The sequence below is a fragment of the Phycodurus eques genome, chromosome 3, assembly GCF_024500275.1.
Source record: "Phycodurus eques isolate BA_2022a chromosome 3, UOR_Pequ_1.1, whole genome shotgun sequence".
Taxonomy (NCBI): domain Eukaryota; kingdom Metazoa; phylum Chordata; class Actinopteri; order Syngnathiformes; family Syngnathidae; genus Phycodurus; species Phycodurus eques.
The window spans coordinates 27,022,645-27,038,878 of record NC_084527.1 but is presented as its reverse complement, the minus strand read 5'-3'; the positions used below and the strand labels follow the sequence as shown (position 1 = coordinate 27,038,878).

At 41.8% G+C, this 16,234-nt stretch overlaps 1 protein-coding gene across 3 annotated transcripts in view; it reads left to right on the top strand.

Annotated features, from left to right (window-relative positions):
• The window catches only part of sema4c (sema domain, immunoglobulin domain (Ig), transmembrane domain (TM) and short cytoplasmic domain, (semaphorin) 4C), a 108,912-nt gene extending 96,495 nt beyond the window's left edge, over nucleotides 1–12,417 (top strand). For 2 of the 3 annotated variants that reach the window (XM_061672963.1, XM_061672964.1), the window contains 8 exons: nucleotides 588–763; nucleotides 3,282–3,426; nucleotides 3,743–3,956; nucleotides 5,572–5,687; nucleotides 6,731–6,888; nucleotides 8,664–8,755; nucleotides 8,994–11,213; nucleotides 11,314–12,417. In XM_061672963.1, the coding sequence (XP_061528947.1) occupies nucleotides 588–763; nucleotides 3,282–3,426; nucleotides 3,743–3,956; nucleotides 5,572–5,687; nucleotides 6,731–6,888; nucleotides 8,664–8,755; nucleotides 8,994–9,889 (1,797 nt within the window). In that variant the 3' untranslated portion in view covers nucleotides 9,890–11,213; nucleotides 11,314–12,417. The remainder of the gene's footprint in view (nucleotides 1–587; nucleotides 764–3,281; nucleotides 3,427–3,742; nucleotides 3,957–5,571; nucleotides 5,688–6,730; nucleotides 6,889–8,663; nucleotides 8,756–8,993; nucleotides 11,214–11,313) is intronic. The other variant, XM_061672965.1, reaches the window with a different exon arrangement.
• The last annotated feature ends 3,817 nt before the right edge of the window (nucleotides 12,418–16,234 follow it).

Here is a 16,234-nt window from a genome sequence, read left to right as displayed (position 1 = left end):
ATGTCTGCTCTGTGAAGAACAATAAACCTCTTTGAACGAAATTATAAACAGATGCCCCACACATGATGAATGCTGGAGCAATGAATAATTCATTGCATCCTGGCACTACTGGTTTTGCACCAATGTGCTATGTCTCATTCTAACGGCTATAATATGACCATTACCATTAACATCTACTGTATGTCTTCCTTGAGCACACACAATCACTGAGGACATTGAGAATGACATTATTTGGCACAATGGCTTTTCTAAAGGTGTTATATCAAAATAAAGACAATTGTTTTGTTTGCTAATGAAATGTCACAATAGCATCTTTAGCTGCTGATCAAAGCAGCTGATATGACTCCTAAGCAGCCTGTGCCACACTCAAGTCCCGTAGACACTCAAAAATATTTTTGGGGTTTACGATTTTCCCTCGGTGTGAATGTGAGTTGAGTGAGTGAATGGTTGTTTGTCTATTTGTGCTCTAAGATTGGCTGGTGACCAGTCCGGGGTATAACCTGCCTCTGAGCCCAAAGGTACATAAAACCTCAAATTTGGAAGGGCTCTTTTGTAACTGTAAATGACCTGGCATGTCTCTTCTTCAGGGTGATCTTGGTGGTAGCCGGACGCTGCAGAAAAAATGGACCACCTTCCAAAAGGCCCGTCTGGACTGCTCCCTCCCCGAGCGTCATGTCTCCTTCAACAACCTCCGGGCTGTCTTCACGCTGCCGGGGCAAGACTGGAGAGGGACTACTTTCTTTGGCATCTTTCATGCTCAATGGTGAGTCAAACACAAATTGCACCAGTGCTGAAAATCACTGAAACAAATCTTTAATGTCATAACCTGTTAAAATATGCCATTCGCTGGTTCTCAATAATAAATTATTACTATTATTTACATCTGATATAGGGAAATACAATGCAATGCTTTGCCAACATGTTTGATCCTAACGGCCTTTGATAAAATCCTCCTGGTTTCAGAAATAACAACTCTAATAGATAACACCGGGTTACAAAAAAAAATAAATTGTAAGTTGTCTATGTTTTCTCAACTCATTTAGGACAATTTTGCATAGATTAATCTGAAAATGATATCCGTTTCTCTTATTCAGGTCAGGTTTTTAAGACAATCATCAAATCAAGTTGTTAACAGTTTATTAATCAAATGTTACAAACTTTGCTTTCTGTAAATTGAATAGTACACATTAATAAAAGTAAGTGCCTGTAAATTGAATGGTAGATCATCATTGTTCAAAATTCAGGACATGAACCCCCGTTTAGTTGAACAGCTAAAGCAAAAATACATGTACATGTAAACAAAGACTTGTGGCCATATTTTAAAAAGTTGAACTGATTGAGCAAAACCGATGTGATATTTGGATTCAGCACATTAAAATTGTCCTAAAACAGCAAAAAAATAATCTTAAACAATATTTTTTTGTTGCCCACTGTAATTTACTGTATATGATTTGGTATTCAAGCCATAATTGGGCATTGTATACACTGGTCAAATCACATTAGTAATTATTTGATACATTACTTTTCCAACATGTTTGATTCTAATGGCCACAATAGGTATTTGCAATGTACAACACTAGTTTCTGCTTGGATGGAGAAGGGAGGGAGGAATGGAGGGAAGGGTGTCTGTCTTACCATTAAAGAAATTCAAATATAATTTTTGGGCGTGTCATGTGTCGATGACTTGTTTGACAACAAAGAAAAAAGGAGCAAGGGCAGGGGGGTTTCTTTTTCCAAATTGAGACGTCACCTGTCCCAAGGCAGTGTTCTTTGACTGGAGACTTGTATTCCTCGTAGCGATATTACGTGGCAAAGTGAACTTAAAGCTTTGTTTCTTCATTCAGTGCAATGAATCTTAAAAAAGATAACATTAAGATAATTTAATATTATTCTAATAATGACTTACAGTGTGGCACGGTAACCGACTGGTTAGATAGAGCGTCTACCTCACAGTTCTGAGGTCCGGGGTTCTGTGTGGAGTTGGCATGTTCTCCCCGTGCCTGCGTGGGTTTTCTCCAGGCACTCCGGTTTCCTCCCACATCCCAAATACATGCATGGTAGGTTAACAATTGACAACTCTAAATTGCCCGTAGGTGTGAATGCGAGTGTGAATGGTTGTTTGTTTATATGTGTCCTGCGATTGGCTGGCAACCAGTTCAGGGCCCGCCTCCTGCCCGATGATAGCTGGGATAGGCTCCAGCACGCCCGCGACCCTTGTGAGGATAAGCGGCTCAGAAAATAGATGGATGGAAGGATGGATGGATGGATGGATGACTTACAGTTTAAACCATTATTTGAATGAATCTGCTAGTGTTTTGACATGCTGAGATACCAGTGCTGTTTTATGATGGAATTCATCATATTAAACCCAGGAGCTGTGCTTTCCGAATTATAAAAACACGTACCTCTTAATACAAGTCCTACATATCCAGGGTCCATTTTGAAAAATCACTTAGGTTACTACCAAATATGGTTCCATGTACGATCGAGGAATACGTAACTGTGACACTGCAATGACAAAGTGTCAACCCATCTACTGACTTATAAATTGAAGTCTTTGTTGTCACATTGGTTCAATATTTGGACAATTGTATTAAGGCACACATTGTAGTCAAGTTAACAATAGTCATTATTTAAGGATAACTCTTATCGTTATTCTGAAATCCTCGTTGTGTAAGTATAACTGTTATCTTTATCCTTAAATAAAGACAGTTTATTTTATTCCCTCTTTCCTATTTCCCTGTCTGGTATTACTCCCGGCGGCACGGTGGCCGACTGATTAGCACATCTGCCTCACAGTTCTGAGCAGGGAGGGTTTAAATCAAGTCCTCGCCTGTGTGGAGTTGGCATGTTCTCCCCGTGCCTGCGTGGGTTTTCTCCGGGCACTCGGGTTTCCTCCCACATCCCAAAAACATGCATGGTAGGTTAATTGAAGACTCTAAATTGCCCGTAGCTTTGAATGTGAGTGTGAATGGTTGTTTTTATGTGTCCTGGGATTGGCTGCCAACCAGTTCAGGGTGTACCCCGCCTCTTGCCCGAAGATAGCTGGGATAGGCTCCAGCACGCCCGTGACCCTAGTGAGGATAAGCGGTACAGAAAATGGATGGATGGATGGGTGGTATTACTCCCACTCTTCTTTTGCCATGCTGGGCGTGCAGCAGCACAGAAGCTACTTGCAAGCGAAACATCACATTTCTCACAACAGGATGACAGCTAATCCGTCTCTCTCCTTTTATGCCACTGCACATCACTAACTTCTTGCCTTGCCTGCAATGTTTCAGGGGTGACGTGGACGTGTCGGCGGTATGTCAGTACCAGATCAGTGATGTGAAGAAGGTGTTTGAAGGCTCCTACAAGGAATACAGGGAGACATCCCAAAGGTGGGGGCGCTACACTGGACCTGTTCCCAACCCACGGCCTGGATCGGTAAGAAACAGATATAGTGAACGAAGGAAATATGGTTATACTGTTGTGGTGTGATGTGATGATGGTGGAAAACAGATGAGAAGACATGAAAAGCTATTGTAGTGTAATGATCCAGGATGACAGTGGAAATGCACAGAAAATTGTGTCATGGGAGGGTGTGGGAGTGAAAGAAAAAGAAAGGGATGCTAAAAAGTTTTCTCTTCTTCTGTTTCCTTGTCCCTTTCATTCTGGCCTCTGCCAACTTTCGTTTCTTACGATCCTCTTCTCCTCTTAAATTTCTCTTATGTCCGTGCCTTTTTTTCTGTCTGTGCTTCAGTGTATAACGAACTCAGACAGGGAAAGCGGCTACAACAGCTCTCTGCAGCTACCTGATGCAACACTCAACTTTGCCAAGAAGCACCCGCTGATGGAGGACAAAGCGCTTGCTCGCCCCCTGCTTCTCACCAAGGGTGTGAACTTCACAAGGCTGGTCGTGGATCGGGTTACTGGTCTAGACCAAAGAGCCTACAATGTTCTCTTCCTTGGCACAGGTACAAACTACATCATGTTTCTGGTTTATCGGTTTCCACCAAGCAATGTAGTTTTGTATGACTTAAATGCAAAAAAGTTGTACATGATACCAAATACTGTACAATTTATGGGGTACAATTGGTGATGTACGGGATTGGTGGGGTGGCGCTAGATACACTTCACTTCATTGAGTGCTCAGCAGAGAATCATGACTTCCATAGGTTTCAAATATATTTGCATGTCTTGTTTACGGGTGGTGTCAATTCACAGAACGGTACATTGTCAACTTGCTTAATTCTAAACTGTGCCATGGTAAGTCTAACTGAAACGTACCGCTTAATGTTATGATTATGTTATTTTTACACAGCTTCTGGTGTAAAATACTGTATTGTGTCCTGGTAGTGAAAATACATCCAGTACAGAGAACATCCTATTTTCCCAGATCCTGCTAAATGTAAGAGTGTATGTTGTTTAGATGAGCAGCACATAATATTTGTTGAAGAGATGAGCATTTTCCGCCTGTGGCATTATACTTGGACAGGTACTTGTATCAAGCAAGATGGCAGAAAACAACACGCCATCTGGCCACATTTCAGCTGGGTTTAAATTAAGTGCTTGATTTGCATGCCGAGATTCATCTTCATGCATCAAAGGAAATGTCAGCGTATGTGCGACATAATTAATATCTCTTGTGAATGGCCATCGGGCCCATGTGCAGGTGTCCTGTTTTGGCTTAAATCAAAAACCATCAGCAGGTATCTTAATCACGAGCAAAACAAATCAGATAGACATCTCTTTGTGATGTGTCTCATAAATGAAAGGGCAACTATTTAACATTCAGTTAGCTGCAGTGGTCAACTGACTACTGTATGGCAGGTGACTGTTTAGAAGCAGCGGACACATGGTGGTTCTGTGGGCAACGCATGAGGCCAATGTGCGCACACATTGGTACACACACACACACAGGCGCTATAATACATGTTCGCTTTTCCTGAGCCAAGTGCAGATCCCCCCTCGTTGTGCTTCACAGCACAAACTCAACAGGGACCTTGGCAGACGTGCGCTCATTGTGCCAATTGGGCTGTCGGCTTGATTAGCTATTAGCTGCAACATAGCAACAGCTGATGGAAAACATGAGAGGGGGGAGTGCTTGTCCAGTGATTTTTATTTTTTTTTACAACGCTACGCCATACAAGTTTGCAATTGGCCAAGACTAGTCCCTATGCTGCAATAGAGTTGTGTGATCATACAGTATGTCCCACTACACCACCAGTACTTGACAGTAGGACATTATGCTGTGACTGACAACTTCAAAGTTGCATTTTTTTTAATGTGGCATTTTGTCATTCGTAATTAAATGAAATTTCACAGTCATCTGGTATCTTCCCTAATGGTGTTAATAATATGTAAAGATATTATAAAATTGAATAGCATATTATTTACATTATTAAGTCAAACACTGTACAATGTTCTAACTCCAATGCATATTTTAACTGGCTGTATACATATTCTAAGGTGAGTCTAATTGACGGACCGGTTATATCATGAATTCAATGTTTCATCTTGTTTCTTAACGATCAGATAAAACTTTATTTACATAAATCCACTTTGCTTTTCCTCTTTTGTGTGTTACAGCTGAGGGATGGCTGCAGAGGGTGGTTATCCTGGGCTCTGAAGCCCATGTGATAGAAGAAATCCAGCTGTTTGACATAGCCCAGCCAGTAGACAGCCTGACCATTTCCCACTCCAAGGTAAATACAGTTATTGGCTGTTTCCCAGAGTCTACTACATGTAATAAGTTCTAATGTGGCAGTAGTGAAGCTACTACTACTGTATGTCTCAGAATGTTCCCAGAATAATATCACAATGATGATATATAGCATATATATATACACACACACACACTGTATATATATTGAGAGAGAGAGAGAGAGAGAGAGAAAGATCATCATGGATCACTAAGGCTGTTACTCAGCAGTTCAAATTAAATTAAATTTTTCAAATGCTCGGCAGTCTAAAAATCAGAACAATAGACTGTTCCGAAATGCATTCCTAGTTTTTCGTACATAAACTGTTTTTGTATTTCAGTTGATTTGTCTTTATATGTCAACACTTCGGTTGAAAGTATTATTTGTCTAAATCTGTAATTCAGCAAATTTATAAGTAGTTTTTTTTTTTTTAGATAACTGTCATCTGCAGCTTCCGATAAACTTTCAAAAACATCTGAGACACAATACCAGAGCGTTATCAAGAGTCCTGTGCCATTGCCATCACATCACATTGCCATTGAGCAGTTGTTATTTTTTTTTACCTTGTCATCAAGCTGCCCTTTGTCGCCTCATGAATCCCAAAACCCACTTTACAATACCAGTAATTACAATCCTCGGCCGCTGTGGTAAATTGAACCTGTGCCGTGCCCCTGCTGTTTTCTCAGTCTGCCTGGTCTGCTTTGACACTTTCTTTCCCTGAGGCTCCACATTGCCTTGTCCCCCTGTATCAATGTGTTTTTTGTTGTTCTTGTTTTTTGTAGGCAGCCCTTGAAATCCACTGTTTATCTCATTGATGTTGACTTAGCCACACCAGACATTTTATTGCAGCTTTTCTGAAAAGAGTGCAGCCCAGATTGCACTGGAAAGAGTGTCGTAGGGTAAATGTTATTGTAATTGAGAGTGATTATCCCATTATCTCCTCCAACCCCGAAATGAGTCTGTTTCTCTGTCTGTATCTTTCTTCTTTCCTTTCAACTGTCTCTGATCTGCTTTTCTCTTTTCTCTCTCTCATTGTTTCTCGTTAGAAGTATGTCTACATCGGCTCTCGTTCAGAGGTTCTCCAGTTGCCCTTAGCCAACTGCAGCCGCTATCAGTCTCAGCCAGACTGTCTGCTCGCCAGAGACCCCTACTGCGCTTGGGACAGTGAGGGTCGAGCTTGTGTTCGCATTGACCTCCACCGAGGGTAAGAATATACGCTAAATTATTCATTTTTAAATTGTAGTCTATCGTTGATACTTTAAGTGTTGATAACAAACATTTCAAAGTCTACGAAAGCCTAAACAATTTATATTAGAAATCCATATTGAACTCTGCTAATGAGTGTCATACTCATCAACACTTAGCATTAAGCTCTTTATAGAAACAAACCAGCAATAGATTATAGAGTTGGATCACATGCATAGATAGGGTTAAAACATCAGGATGTATAAATGTTTGATTCCACATACTGTGCACATACAGCAGTGGTCACTGTCTGGGGGATGGCAGTCCGGGTCCAGACCCAGAAGCAGTACCATACGGACCCACACCATAGCCAAAAAAAAGAAAGGTTATGATTCAAGACATACAGAGTGCTTCTAATTTAAACAGCGCAGCATGCATGACAGGCTTTATGGTGGTGACGAACCTAACCGACCAATCACATGTGAGTTCAGCCCCCTTTCAGCCAATCAAATCAGATCTCAGGCGGTGATCACTGAATGCTCACAGCCCAGACAGAGATGAGGAGAAACGTAGCAGGGGAGAGAGAAAGAGACTCGGCGTGGAAGTTAAGTAAAGATGGAGAAACGCCATTATAAAACAAAACATAAAGGTTTTGAACAATCTATCCATCCATTTTCTGAGCCGCGTCTCCTCAGTAGGGTCGCGGGCGTGCTGGAGTCCATCCCAGCTATCATCGGGCAGGAGGCGGGATACACCCAGAACTGGTTGCCAGGAAAATCGCAGGGCACATACAAACAAACAACCATTCGCAGTCACATTCACACCTACGGGCAATTTAGAGTTCTCAATTAACCTACCATGCATGTTTTTGGGATGTGGGAGGAAACCGGAGTGTCCAGAGAAAACCCTCGCAGGCACGGGGAGAACATGCAAACTCCACACAGGCGGGGACGGGGATTGAACCCCGCACCTCAGAACTGCGAGGCTGATGCTCTAACCAGTCGGTCACCGTGCCACCTTGAACAATCTAAATCGGCTCAATTGTTAAGATTTGTTCAATTAAAATATGTAAAATTATTTTCGACTTCTCTGTTGTGTCAGTTAAGATGCCAGAAAAGGGGAAGCTCAAACTTTTTTTTGTTTTATGAAGTTAAGCACTTTATTTGTACGTGTATAAATGTATGTATTGTTTCTCTTTTTATTTACTTGCTCTTATTTTGAAATTTGCAGCCCTAATTTTAGTAAATGAGAGAACACTTAGTTGTGCTCATGTTTGATTACCCGGGAAGAATTTGTAAGATGTGTACAATTCTTTGAAGAAAACATGAAGGACCAGGCAAAATGCATTTCATTTTATTTTTAATGGAATTCAAATTAAACTGTCAGGCATTTCAGAAAAGCACAATCATTAAACAAAACATAACCATAAAGCAATAATGATGGTCCTTGTTCAGTCATCAGTCATATTTAAAATACATATATATTTCACAAAGTCTGTCAGGGTATGTAAATCAGCAGTCATACGTATTTGATTAGTTCTCTAATAATAAATGTTTTTGTATTTGACTGCGGTGTTGATTACAAGCAAATGCAGATGACTAGGCAGGCTACTTAAATATATATCACAATAAATAGACACAAGATGATCTTCCGGACCTCTGCTTCAAGAAATGTTCTCGTATTGGACCTTTTCAAATTTTAGTTGGATACCCCTGACATACAGAATCCAATGCTGTCTATAGTACAATCTGGCAAAAGACTATGCTTCAACTCAAGCTGTGTTCTCCTCTTCAGATCCACGACTTCTCTGTCACAAGACCTCATGCTGGAAAGGTTCAGCCGAGGAAAAGCAAAGTTTGACAAGTCTGTCTCCATCCCTAGCCCTGGTGAGTGAGGGGATGTGCCTCAGCAGTGGCCCCTTGTGGGGGTTGAATGTTAGCGCGTGAACAAGTTGGAAAATCAAGTGGATGTACTTGATGTAATGAGGGAATGCATTTAGTTCGAGCTGGGTAAATTGTGTGGACGAGAGATTGCTAATACCGAATATAAATTTGAATAATTGTGTTTGACACTAAAACCATCTCTCCTGTCTCCATCCCTACTCCCTTGCCCATTCCTCTCTAGAACACTCTCGCCTTCGGAATGTCACAGTGGTGGTGGGCTCAGACATGGTGCTACCATGCCAGTTGATCTCCAACCTGGCTCAGTCCTTATGGGTTGTCAACGACCGGGAGCTCCTTCTCGGTGACCCCGAGGGCGGAGGGCCACGCTTCGACCGGACCCTCAAGGCCCTCGTTGTCCCTGAAGCGGGCCAGATCCAAGCAGGACGCTACATCTGCTATTCCGAGGAGCAGGGTGTGAAGTTTCAAACCGAGCGCTACCAAGTGGCTGTAGTCGCAAGTGCGCCTGTCTTCATGGAAGCCCGTGCTCCAGACAGCAGCATGGGGCTCTTCTGGGTGCTGGTCATCACCCTTGGTGCAGTGTGCCTCCTGCTCCTGGTTGCAGCTCTCTACCTGCGCCGGCGACTCAAGCTGGCTCTTGGAAAGGGAGCTGAGATGAAGCCTCTTGAAAGTACCCTGGTCTATCCCATCACCCTTCCGAAGGAGCCACCCACGTTTGTGCCTAGCAAAATGTCCAACGACGAGGACCGCTTCTGGGAAACGGGTGCCAATTATTACTACTCAGACGGCTCACTTAAAATTGTTCCCGGTCACGCCCTTGGGCCCAACAGCGTCAGCAGCACGGCGTCACCCAGTGCCATTCCAGGCCAGCCCATCCACTCCCCCAGCCGTCTCAGTCTTACCAACATCCGAGGCTCTGGTAGCAACGGCTACATTCGCCTGAACCTGAGCACAACAGGGGAGGAGAGGGCTAGCGGGGCTTGCGCTGGTGGCGGCGGGCTGGGCGGCCTGGGCGTGGGTGGGAATGACTACTCGAGCCCATTCAAAGAAGAGCTAAGACGCACTCTGCAGCAGAGGAGCGTGCTGCCCGACGCTAATCCAGAGGAGTCGTCGGTCTAGGCGTTTCCTCCGCCGTCATTCCGCCATTCCCTTGAGTTGGAAAAAACAAAACAACCAACCTACCTCCCTCCTTTTGAGGATGCCTGCTCGCTCTCTTTTTCAGTGACACGTTGCCACCTACAAATGCTCTTTCCCTCGCCCTGCCAATGCCTGTTTGGCTCACTGTAGACATTTATAGCATGTTAAATATAGACTCTCACCCATGGTTCACCAACACATACTCAGATAATTATTGTGTCAGAGCACACAATAATTACCAAGTCTTGGACTTTCTCTGCTTCTACTGTGGAATGGCCATTCGTCTAAACTGTGTATTTATACAGGAGTACACCGTAGGCATGGTAATGTTGTCTGAAGAGCACATTTACCAGCATTTGTGCTGGGAACAGTTGATGGTTGGCAAGAAAGAAATTACTACTCTACCGAGACTTCATTTTTCAGCTTGTACTGCACTTAAACCTGGAAGCTAGTCTTCCCTTATTTGTAATGGTGAGCCAAGAGGAGGCTAATTAATGTTGAAGCAAGACAACAATCATTTTTGTGTATGAGGAGCCCCGTGAAAAGGCAAGAGACAAGGAGAGAGCTACATAGGTGACATAAAATGAAGACACAAGGGAGTTTCTCAATGAAGGACAATCTCTGTAAATGTTTTGGCCCAATTTCTTTTTGTCTGCTTTGTGAATCCCAGCCTAGTTGTGATGGTTGGTTTGAATTAAGACATTTCTCCAGGATTTTTTTTTATTATTATTACTTTTCTTGAGGACCACTGCAGTCTTCAAGTTGTTGTCAAGTGACTTGAGTCGACCTTTTGTGAAGAAAAATAAGTGCTTACATTCCTGGCCGTACCCTGCACGGTGACCTACTCAAAGTGCGTGAGAACCACATATTGATGAAAATGTGTGTTTCAATTGAACTCTTTTGGATATTTGCTCATTCCCTTGGAAAAGAAAATGCTGTTGGCATTCAGCAATAAGACAAAGACTGCACACTTTTCAACAACACAAAGACAACAAGCGTGGAGAATGTAGTTTGAAACCTCACTGTTGCGACTGCTGTGGATGTTTCAAAATGTGCTTAATGTTTTGTATAGTGACAGTGTTAACTTGCCCTGCAACGAAGGAAACTGCGACGCTCATTCACACGCCCAATGCTTTGAATGTCTACAAGCCTGGACTATAGTGTGTGACAGGATGCCTTGAATCCCCTCCCTTACCGATGCCCAGAGACCAAGTTTGGGGTGGCCGTGTTGTGGATTGGTCAGACAGAAATTATTACTTCCCCGCTGACAGGCTGCAGTAAGACAGCACCTTTGAATCTGTTACAGGTATTGTTTCAACTCATTTGTTTCAAACTAAATAAGTGCCATTTTTGGGGATACTGTTACTCAATTTTCCACATTTTCTCTCTATCTTTTGTCCAAACAGGGGTATTTTTGGGACATGCCTGGATGGCCGAGGAGAGCCAAGCAAGAAGTTAATATTCTGTTGTGAAACACACTGTGGACAAGGGTCTCAAATGTTGCGTATCCCAAATGACCCCATGATAAAAGAGGTACTCGGCCGTCAGACCAACATGTTGCATGACCAACAGCGAAAGGACTGTACATTTCGATCATCCTTGTACAAAAGCATTTTTTGGATTCAGCATTTTTGGAGTTTTGAATATGATACATTATTGTAAAACACAAATGCTCTCTTTGGGGGAAAAAAGTCTTGATTTTATGGTTCAAGGAAAGGATTTTGTTTCTTGGCTGTGTTCCATGTGTCACGTCACCTTTGGGTAAGCCAAAGTAGACTGCAGATTTTTTTTCTGTTGTATTTTTCCTAAATTATTTTTCAGAAACAGATCAATATTCAGCTGTCCGTCCACTTTGCAACCCTAATCTGATGTCTGCAAGCTTTCTGAATATTTTGACTGCAGCAAAATGTTCCCTCAAGGGGAAAAAAATGCCTTAAGGCTAATGGATTTTCTGTTTGTTTCCTGTTAACTTGTCAGCTGTGATCAGCTGGACCTGATTCTTGTTCCTCTTAATGAAGGCTTACCAATGTACCAAAATCATTATTTAATTTGTTAGCTGCCAAAAACCAAATATGAAGCTTCTGATTTCAAGCAGATCAGTGGTAGAATGTGTGCACTTGATAGTATTCAATACTTTGACAAAGTTAAAACATCTCTGAATACTCTGGTACTTGGTCTTGTTATCTAGAGTTTTTCTTCTGTTATCAGGCTTTGCTTTACTTTGCATTTTGCAAAAAAAAAAAAAAAAAATCAAAAGAATGATTGAACAAGTAGAGGTCTTTTGCTGGAGTAAAATGCATGTGTTTTAAGTCTTAATCTTTTCACATTTTTTTTCAATCACTCCAGTGCAGTATTTTCATTTGTGTTCATCCCGGTTTTCATATGACATAGTTTTACTTTACAATCTTATTGATCTTTTATGTTTGTTCTTAAAGTAATGTTAAGTAACTTATTTCTTGTACAAACACGTTGATATTTATTATCATTGTACATATGCCCTTATTTTTTTATATGTGTGTATATACATACTATATACACAAATAAAAAAAAGAGATCTACTTAATTTGTGTGTGTTTTGTTGGAGTGGGCCTTATTTTTATTTTTTATTTTGTTTTTACAAATTATCACTGTGGAGGTGTGTTTATCATTGAGATGCGTGTTATTCTCCTAGCTGTCCAATCAAGTAACCCTAAATAAAAATTTAAGAGAACTGAGGATGTGGTACAGAGAATGGATGAAAATAGTGGTAATGGTAAATTTCAATTAAATGTGTGTTTTTTTTATTCTACAAGCAAGATAATCTCTGATTGTCTTATCAGAAATGGCCAACCAGTAGGCTGATATTTAACAACAACAAAAAAAACAAAAATAAACAAAACAAAATAAAATAATAACTTAGCAATATATTGTGGTGCCTTGAGATAAGTGTGCCTTGACTTACAGCTATGGCTTTTTCGAGACAGGAACCATCGTTAAGCCGATTTATAGCTTTGACTTGAGAGCAAAGTGTTTAAATATAAGATCTGTATGGTGGCAGTGAACACAACTCACTTCACAACAAGAAGCAGCTTGGCAGATAGTGAAAAATTATTTAAAAAAGAGACTTTAAGCTGTTCATTGCCACACCGAGCTGAAGGTTACCGTCAAGTTGAACACAAAGCTAAGAGAATTATACGTTGTGTATTTAAAACAAACACGTTGCGTTGCCTTCGGTAGGTCTGTTTAGCTTAGCTAACAAACAATGCAAATCGCCATAAACTGGGTAATAAATATCATCGGTGTTGGAGTGTGAAAAACCCTTGAGGCAATAACTATTTGAACACAAATGGTGCAGCAACACGTTGGCAGACAATAGAGGCATATAGTCTTTATCCTGTCTGAATACGACTACGACTATCTACATCACAGGTGTCAAACTCAAGATCCAGCCCGCGAAAACAAATCGTCTGTCAACTTCCATGATTCTAGCTAAAGTCTGAACCAAAATTTCCAACTAAGCGTTGAGCTATTGCAAAAGCTTTTGTGTGTGTGTGTTACCTAACCTCCTTTTACATTAACTTAAACAATAGTTGAATAAACTATTATGATTTCAAAACTTGGTTATCCATGAATTTGTTGAGTACATGTAATAATATGATAAGGCAATTTCACAGTCCTAATGGCCCAATGAGGGAAATCGGATCTACGTGGCCTGTGATAAGAATTTGACACCCCTGGTCTACATGTAACACTTTGTCTGTATTATACTGCCCCCAAGTGGCCAAGGAGGGCACACCAGAAGAAGCAGCACACTCTCCGTTGAGTTAAAGCAGAAAATGTTCCCGTGTCACTGTTTCAGGCGCTTGTGTGATAGGTATTAACACTAGATAAGACATGCTGGCTGATGGTCGTGCGTACGTGACGGCCATGTTGGGAAGGTCGTCGTTACCATAAAGGCAACGGCGAGCTACTCGTGTTTACATTTAGACGAACAAAGACAACAGTTTTCAAGTATTGTAGTATTTGTCTGGCACTGTCTGCCCAAACGTGGATATTTCACCTCACTTATGACTTGAGAAAACACCGTGCAGTAAATTGCAGATGTTTTGTTGTAGTTTTGACTGTACATAAACACATGCCCACACACAGCAACATCAGAATTTGCATTTTATTTTGTATTTTTCAAAATTACTATTATGGATGTTCATGCTGTGGTTAAAAAAATCAGAAGTTACTCACTCTTTACTCAGTACTTGAGTAATTATTTCACTATTTAGTGACAAGCCATTTTTTTTTCTACCACTTATCCTGTTCAGGGTTATGGTTGAGAAGGATTTAGTTAGCCAGTCAATCACGGGGCACATATACAAACATTCCATCCATTCAACCATTCACACTAACAGATACGTTAGTCTCTAATTAACTTAAAATGCTTCTACTGTATTTAGCATTTGTGAGGAAGCCAGATAAGATTTCAAAACATAAGAAGTTGAGCAACGTGTTTAGTCATGTGGTATATAACAGCATTCCTTCCAATTTTAAGTAAAGAGGCTCGTCTGTAAGCACTGTGCCCGGCGCCCACACACTAGCTGTTACTCATAAGAGATTCAGGTTAATCCATCAGAAAGCATTTGCATTCTACCTATTTATCTTTTAGCACACAATCATTCTTTGGGTATTTTATTGGTAAATGACCGACGTTTTCGCCAATGACCAACAACTGCCCTTCCCTTTACATACCGTAAGTGCTTTCTGACGTCTCACTGACTGACGAGCCAGAAGGTAGCAAACGTGTTCTAATTTTTAATATGACCATACCAATCCCAGTCTTTCTGAAACTTTGTTATTCTACAATTTGCAATTTGCATGACGTTATCTGTGACGCTAGTTAACATTATACCACTTCCTGGTCCACCACACTTGCCTCTTCTACTCTCCCTTCGCTCTCATTTTCTTCATTCATCAACTACTCCAAGTATTCTTTCCGTCTATTTTGCACACTACTGGCACCAGTCAACATATTTCCATCTCTATCCTTAAGCACCCTAACCTGCTGCACATCCTTCCCATCTCTATCCCTATGTCTGGCCAACCTGTATAGATACTTTTCTCCTTCTTTAGTGTCCAACCTGGCATACACGTCATCATATGCCTGTTGTTTGGCCTTTGCCACCTCTACCTTTGCCCTATGTCGCATCTCAATGTATTCCTTTCACCTCTCCTCAGTCCTCTCAGTGTCCCACTTATTCTTAGCCAACCTCTTTCCTTGTATGATTTCCTGTACTGTGAGGTTCTCCTTCTCTCCTTTCCTGCCAGAAGATACACCAAGTACTCTCCTGCCTGACTCTCTGATCACCTTGGCTGTAGTGGTCCAGTCTTCTGGAAGCTTCTCCTGTCCACCGAGAGCCTGTCTTACCTCTTCCGGAAAGCCACACAACACTCTTCCTTTCTCAGCTTCCACCACATGGTTCTGTGCTCTGCCTTTGTATTCCTAATATTCCTCCCCACCACCAGAGTCATCTTACACACCACGATACTATGCTGTCTAGCCACACTCTCCCCTACCACTACCTTACAGTCGGGAACCTCTTTCAGATTACATCGTCTGCACAAGATGTAATCCACCTGCGTGCTTCTACCTCCGCTCTTGTAGGTCACTCTATGTTCCTGCCTCTTCTGGAAAATGTGTTCACGACAGCCATTTGCATCCTTTTTGCAAAGTCTACCACCATCTGTCCCTCCACGTTCCTTTCCTGGATGCCGTACTTACTCATCACTTCTTCATCACCCCTATTTCCTTCACCAACATGTCCATTACAATCTGCACCAATCACGACTTTCTCTCTGTCTGGGATGCTCAGAACTACTCCGTCTAGCTCCTTCCAGAATTTCTCTTTCATCTCTAGGTCACGTCCTACCTGTGGGGCATAGCCACTAATCACATTATACATAACACCCTCAATTTCAAGTTTCACCCTCATCACTCGATCTGATACTCTTTTCACCTCCAAGACATTCTTAGCCAACTCTTCTTTTAAAATAACCCCGACTCCATTTCTCTTCCCATCTCCACCATGGTAAAATAATTTAAACCCTGCCCCTAAACTTCTAGCCTTACTGCCTTTCCACCTGCTCCCCTGGACACACAATTTATCAACCTTTCTCTTTATCATCATGTCAACCAACTCCCGAGATTTTCCTGTCATAGACACAACATTCAAAGTCCCCACATTCAGCTCTAGGCTCTGTGCTTTCCTCTTCTCTTTCTGCCGAAGAACCCTCTTTCCACCACTTCTTCTTCGACTTCGACACACAGTAGCTGAATTTACACCGGCACCCTGCAGGTTG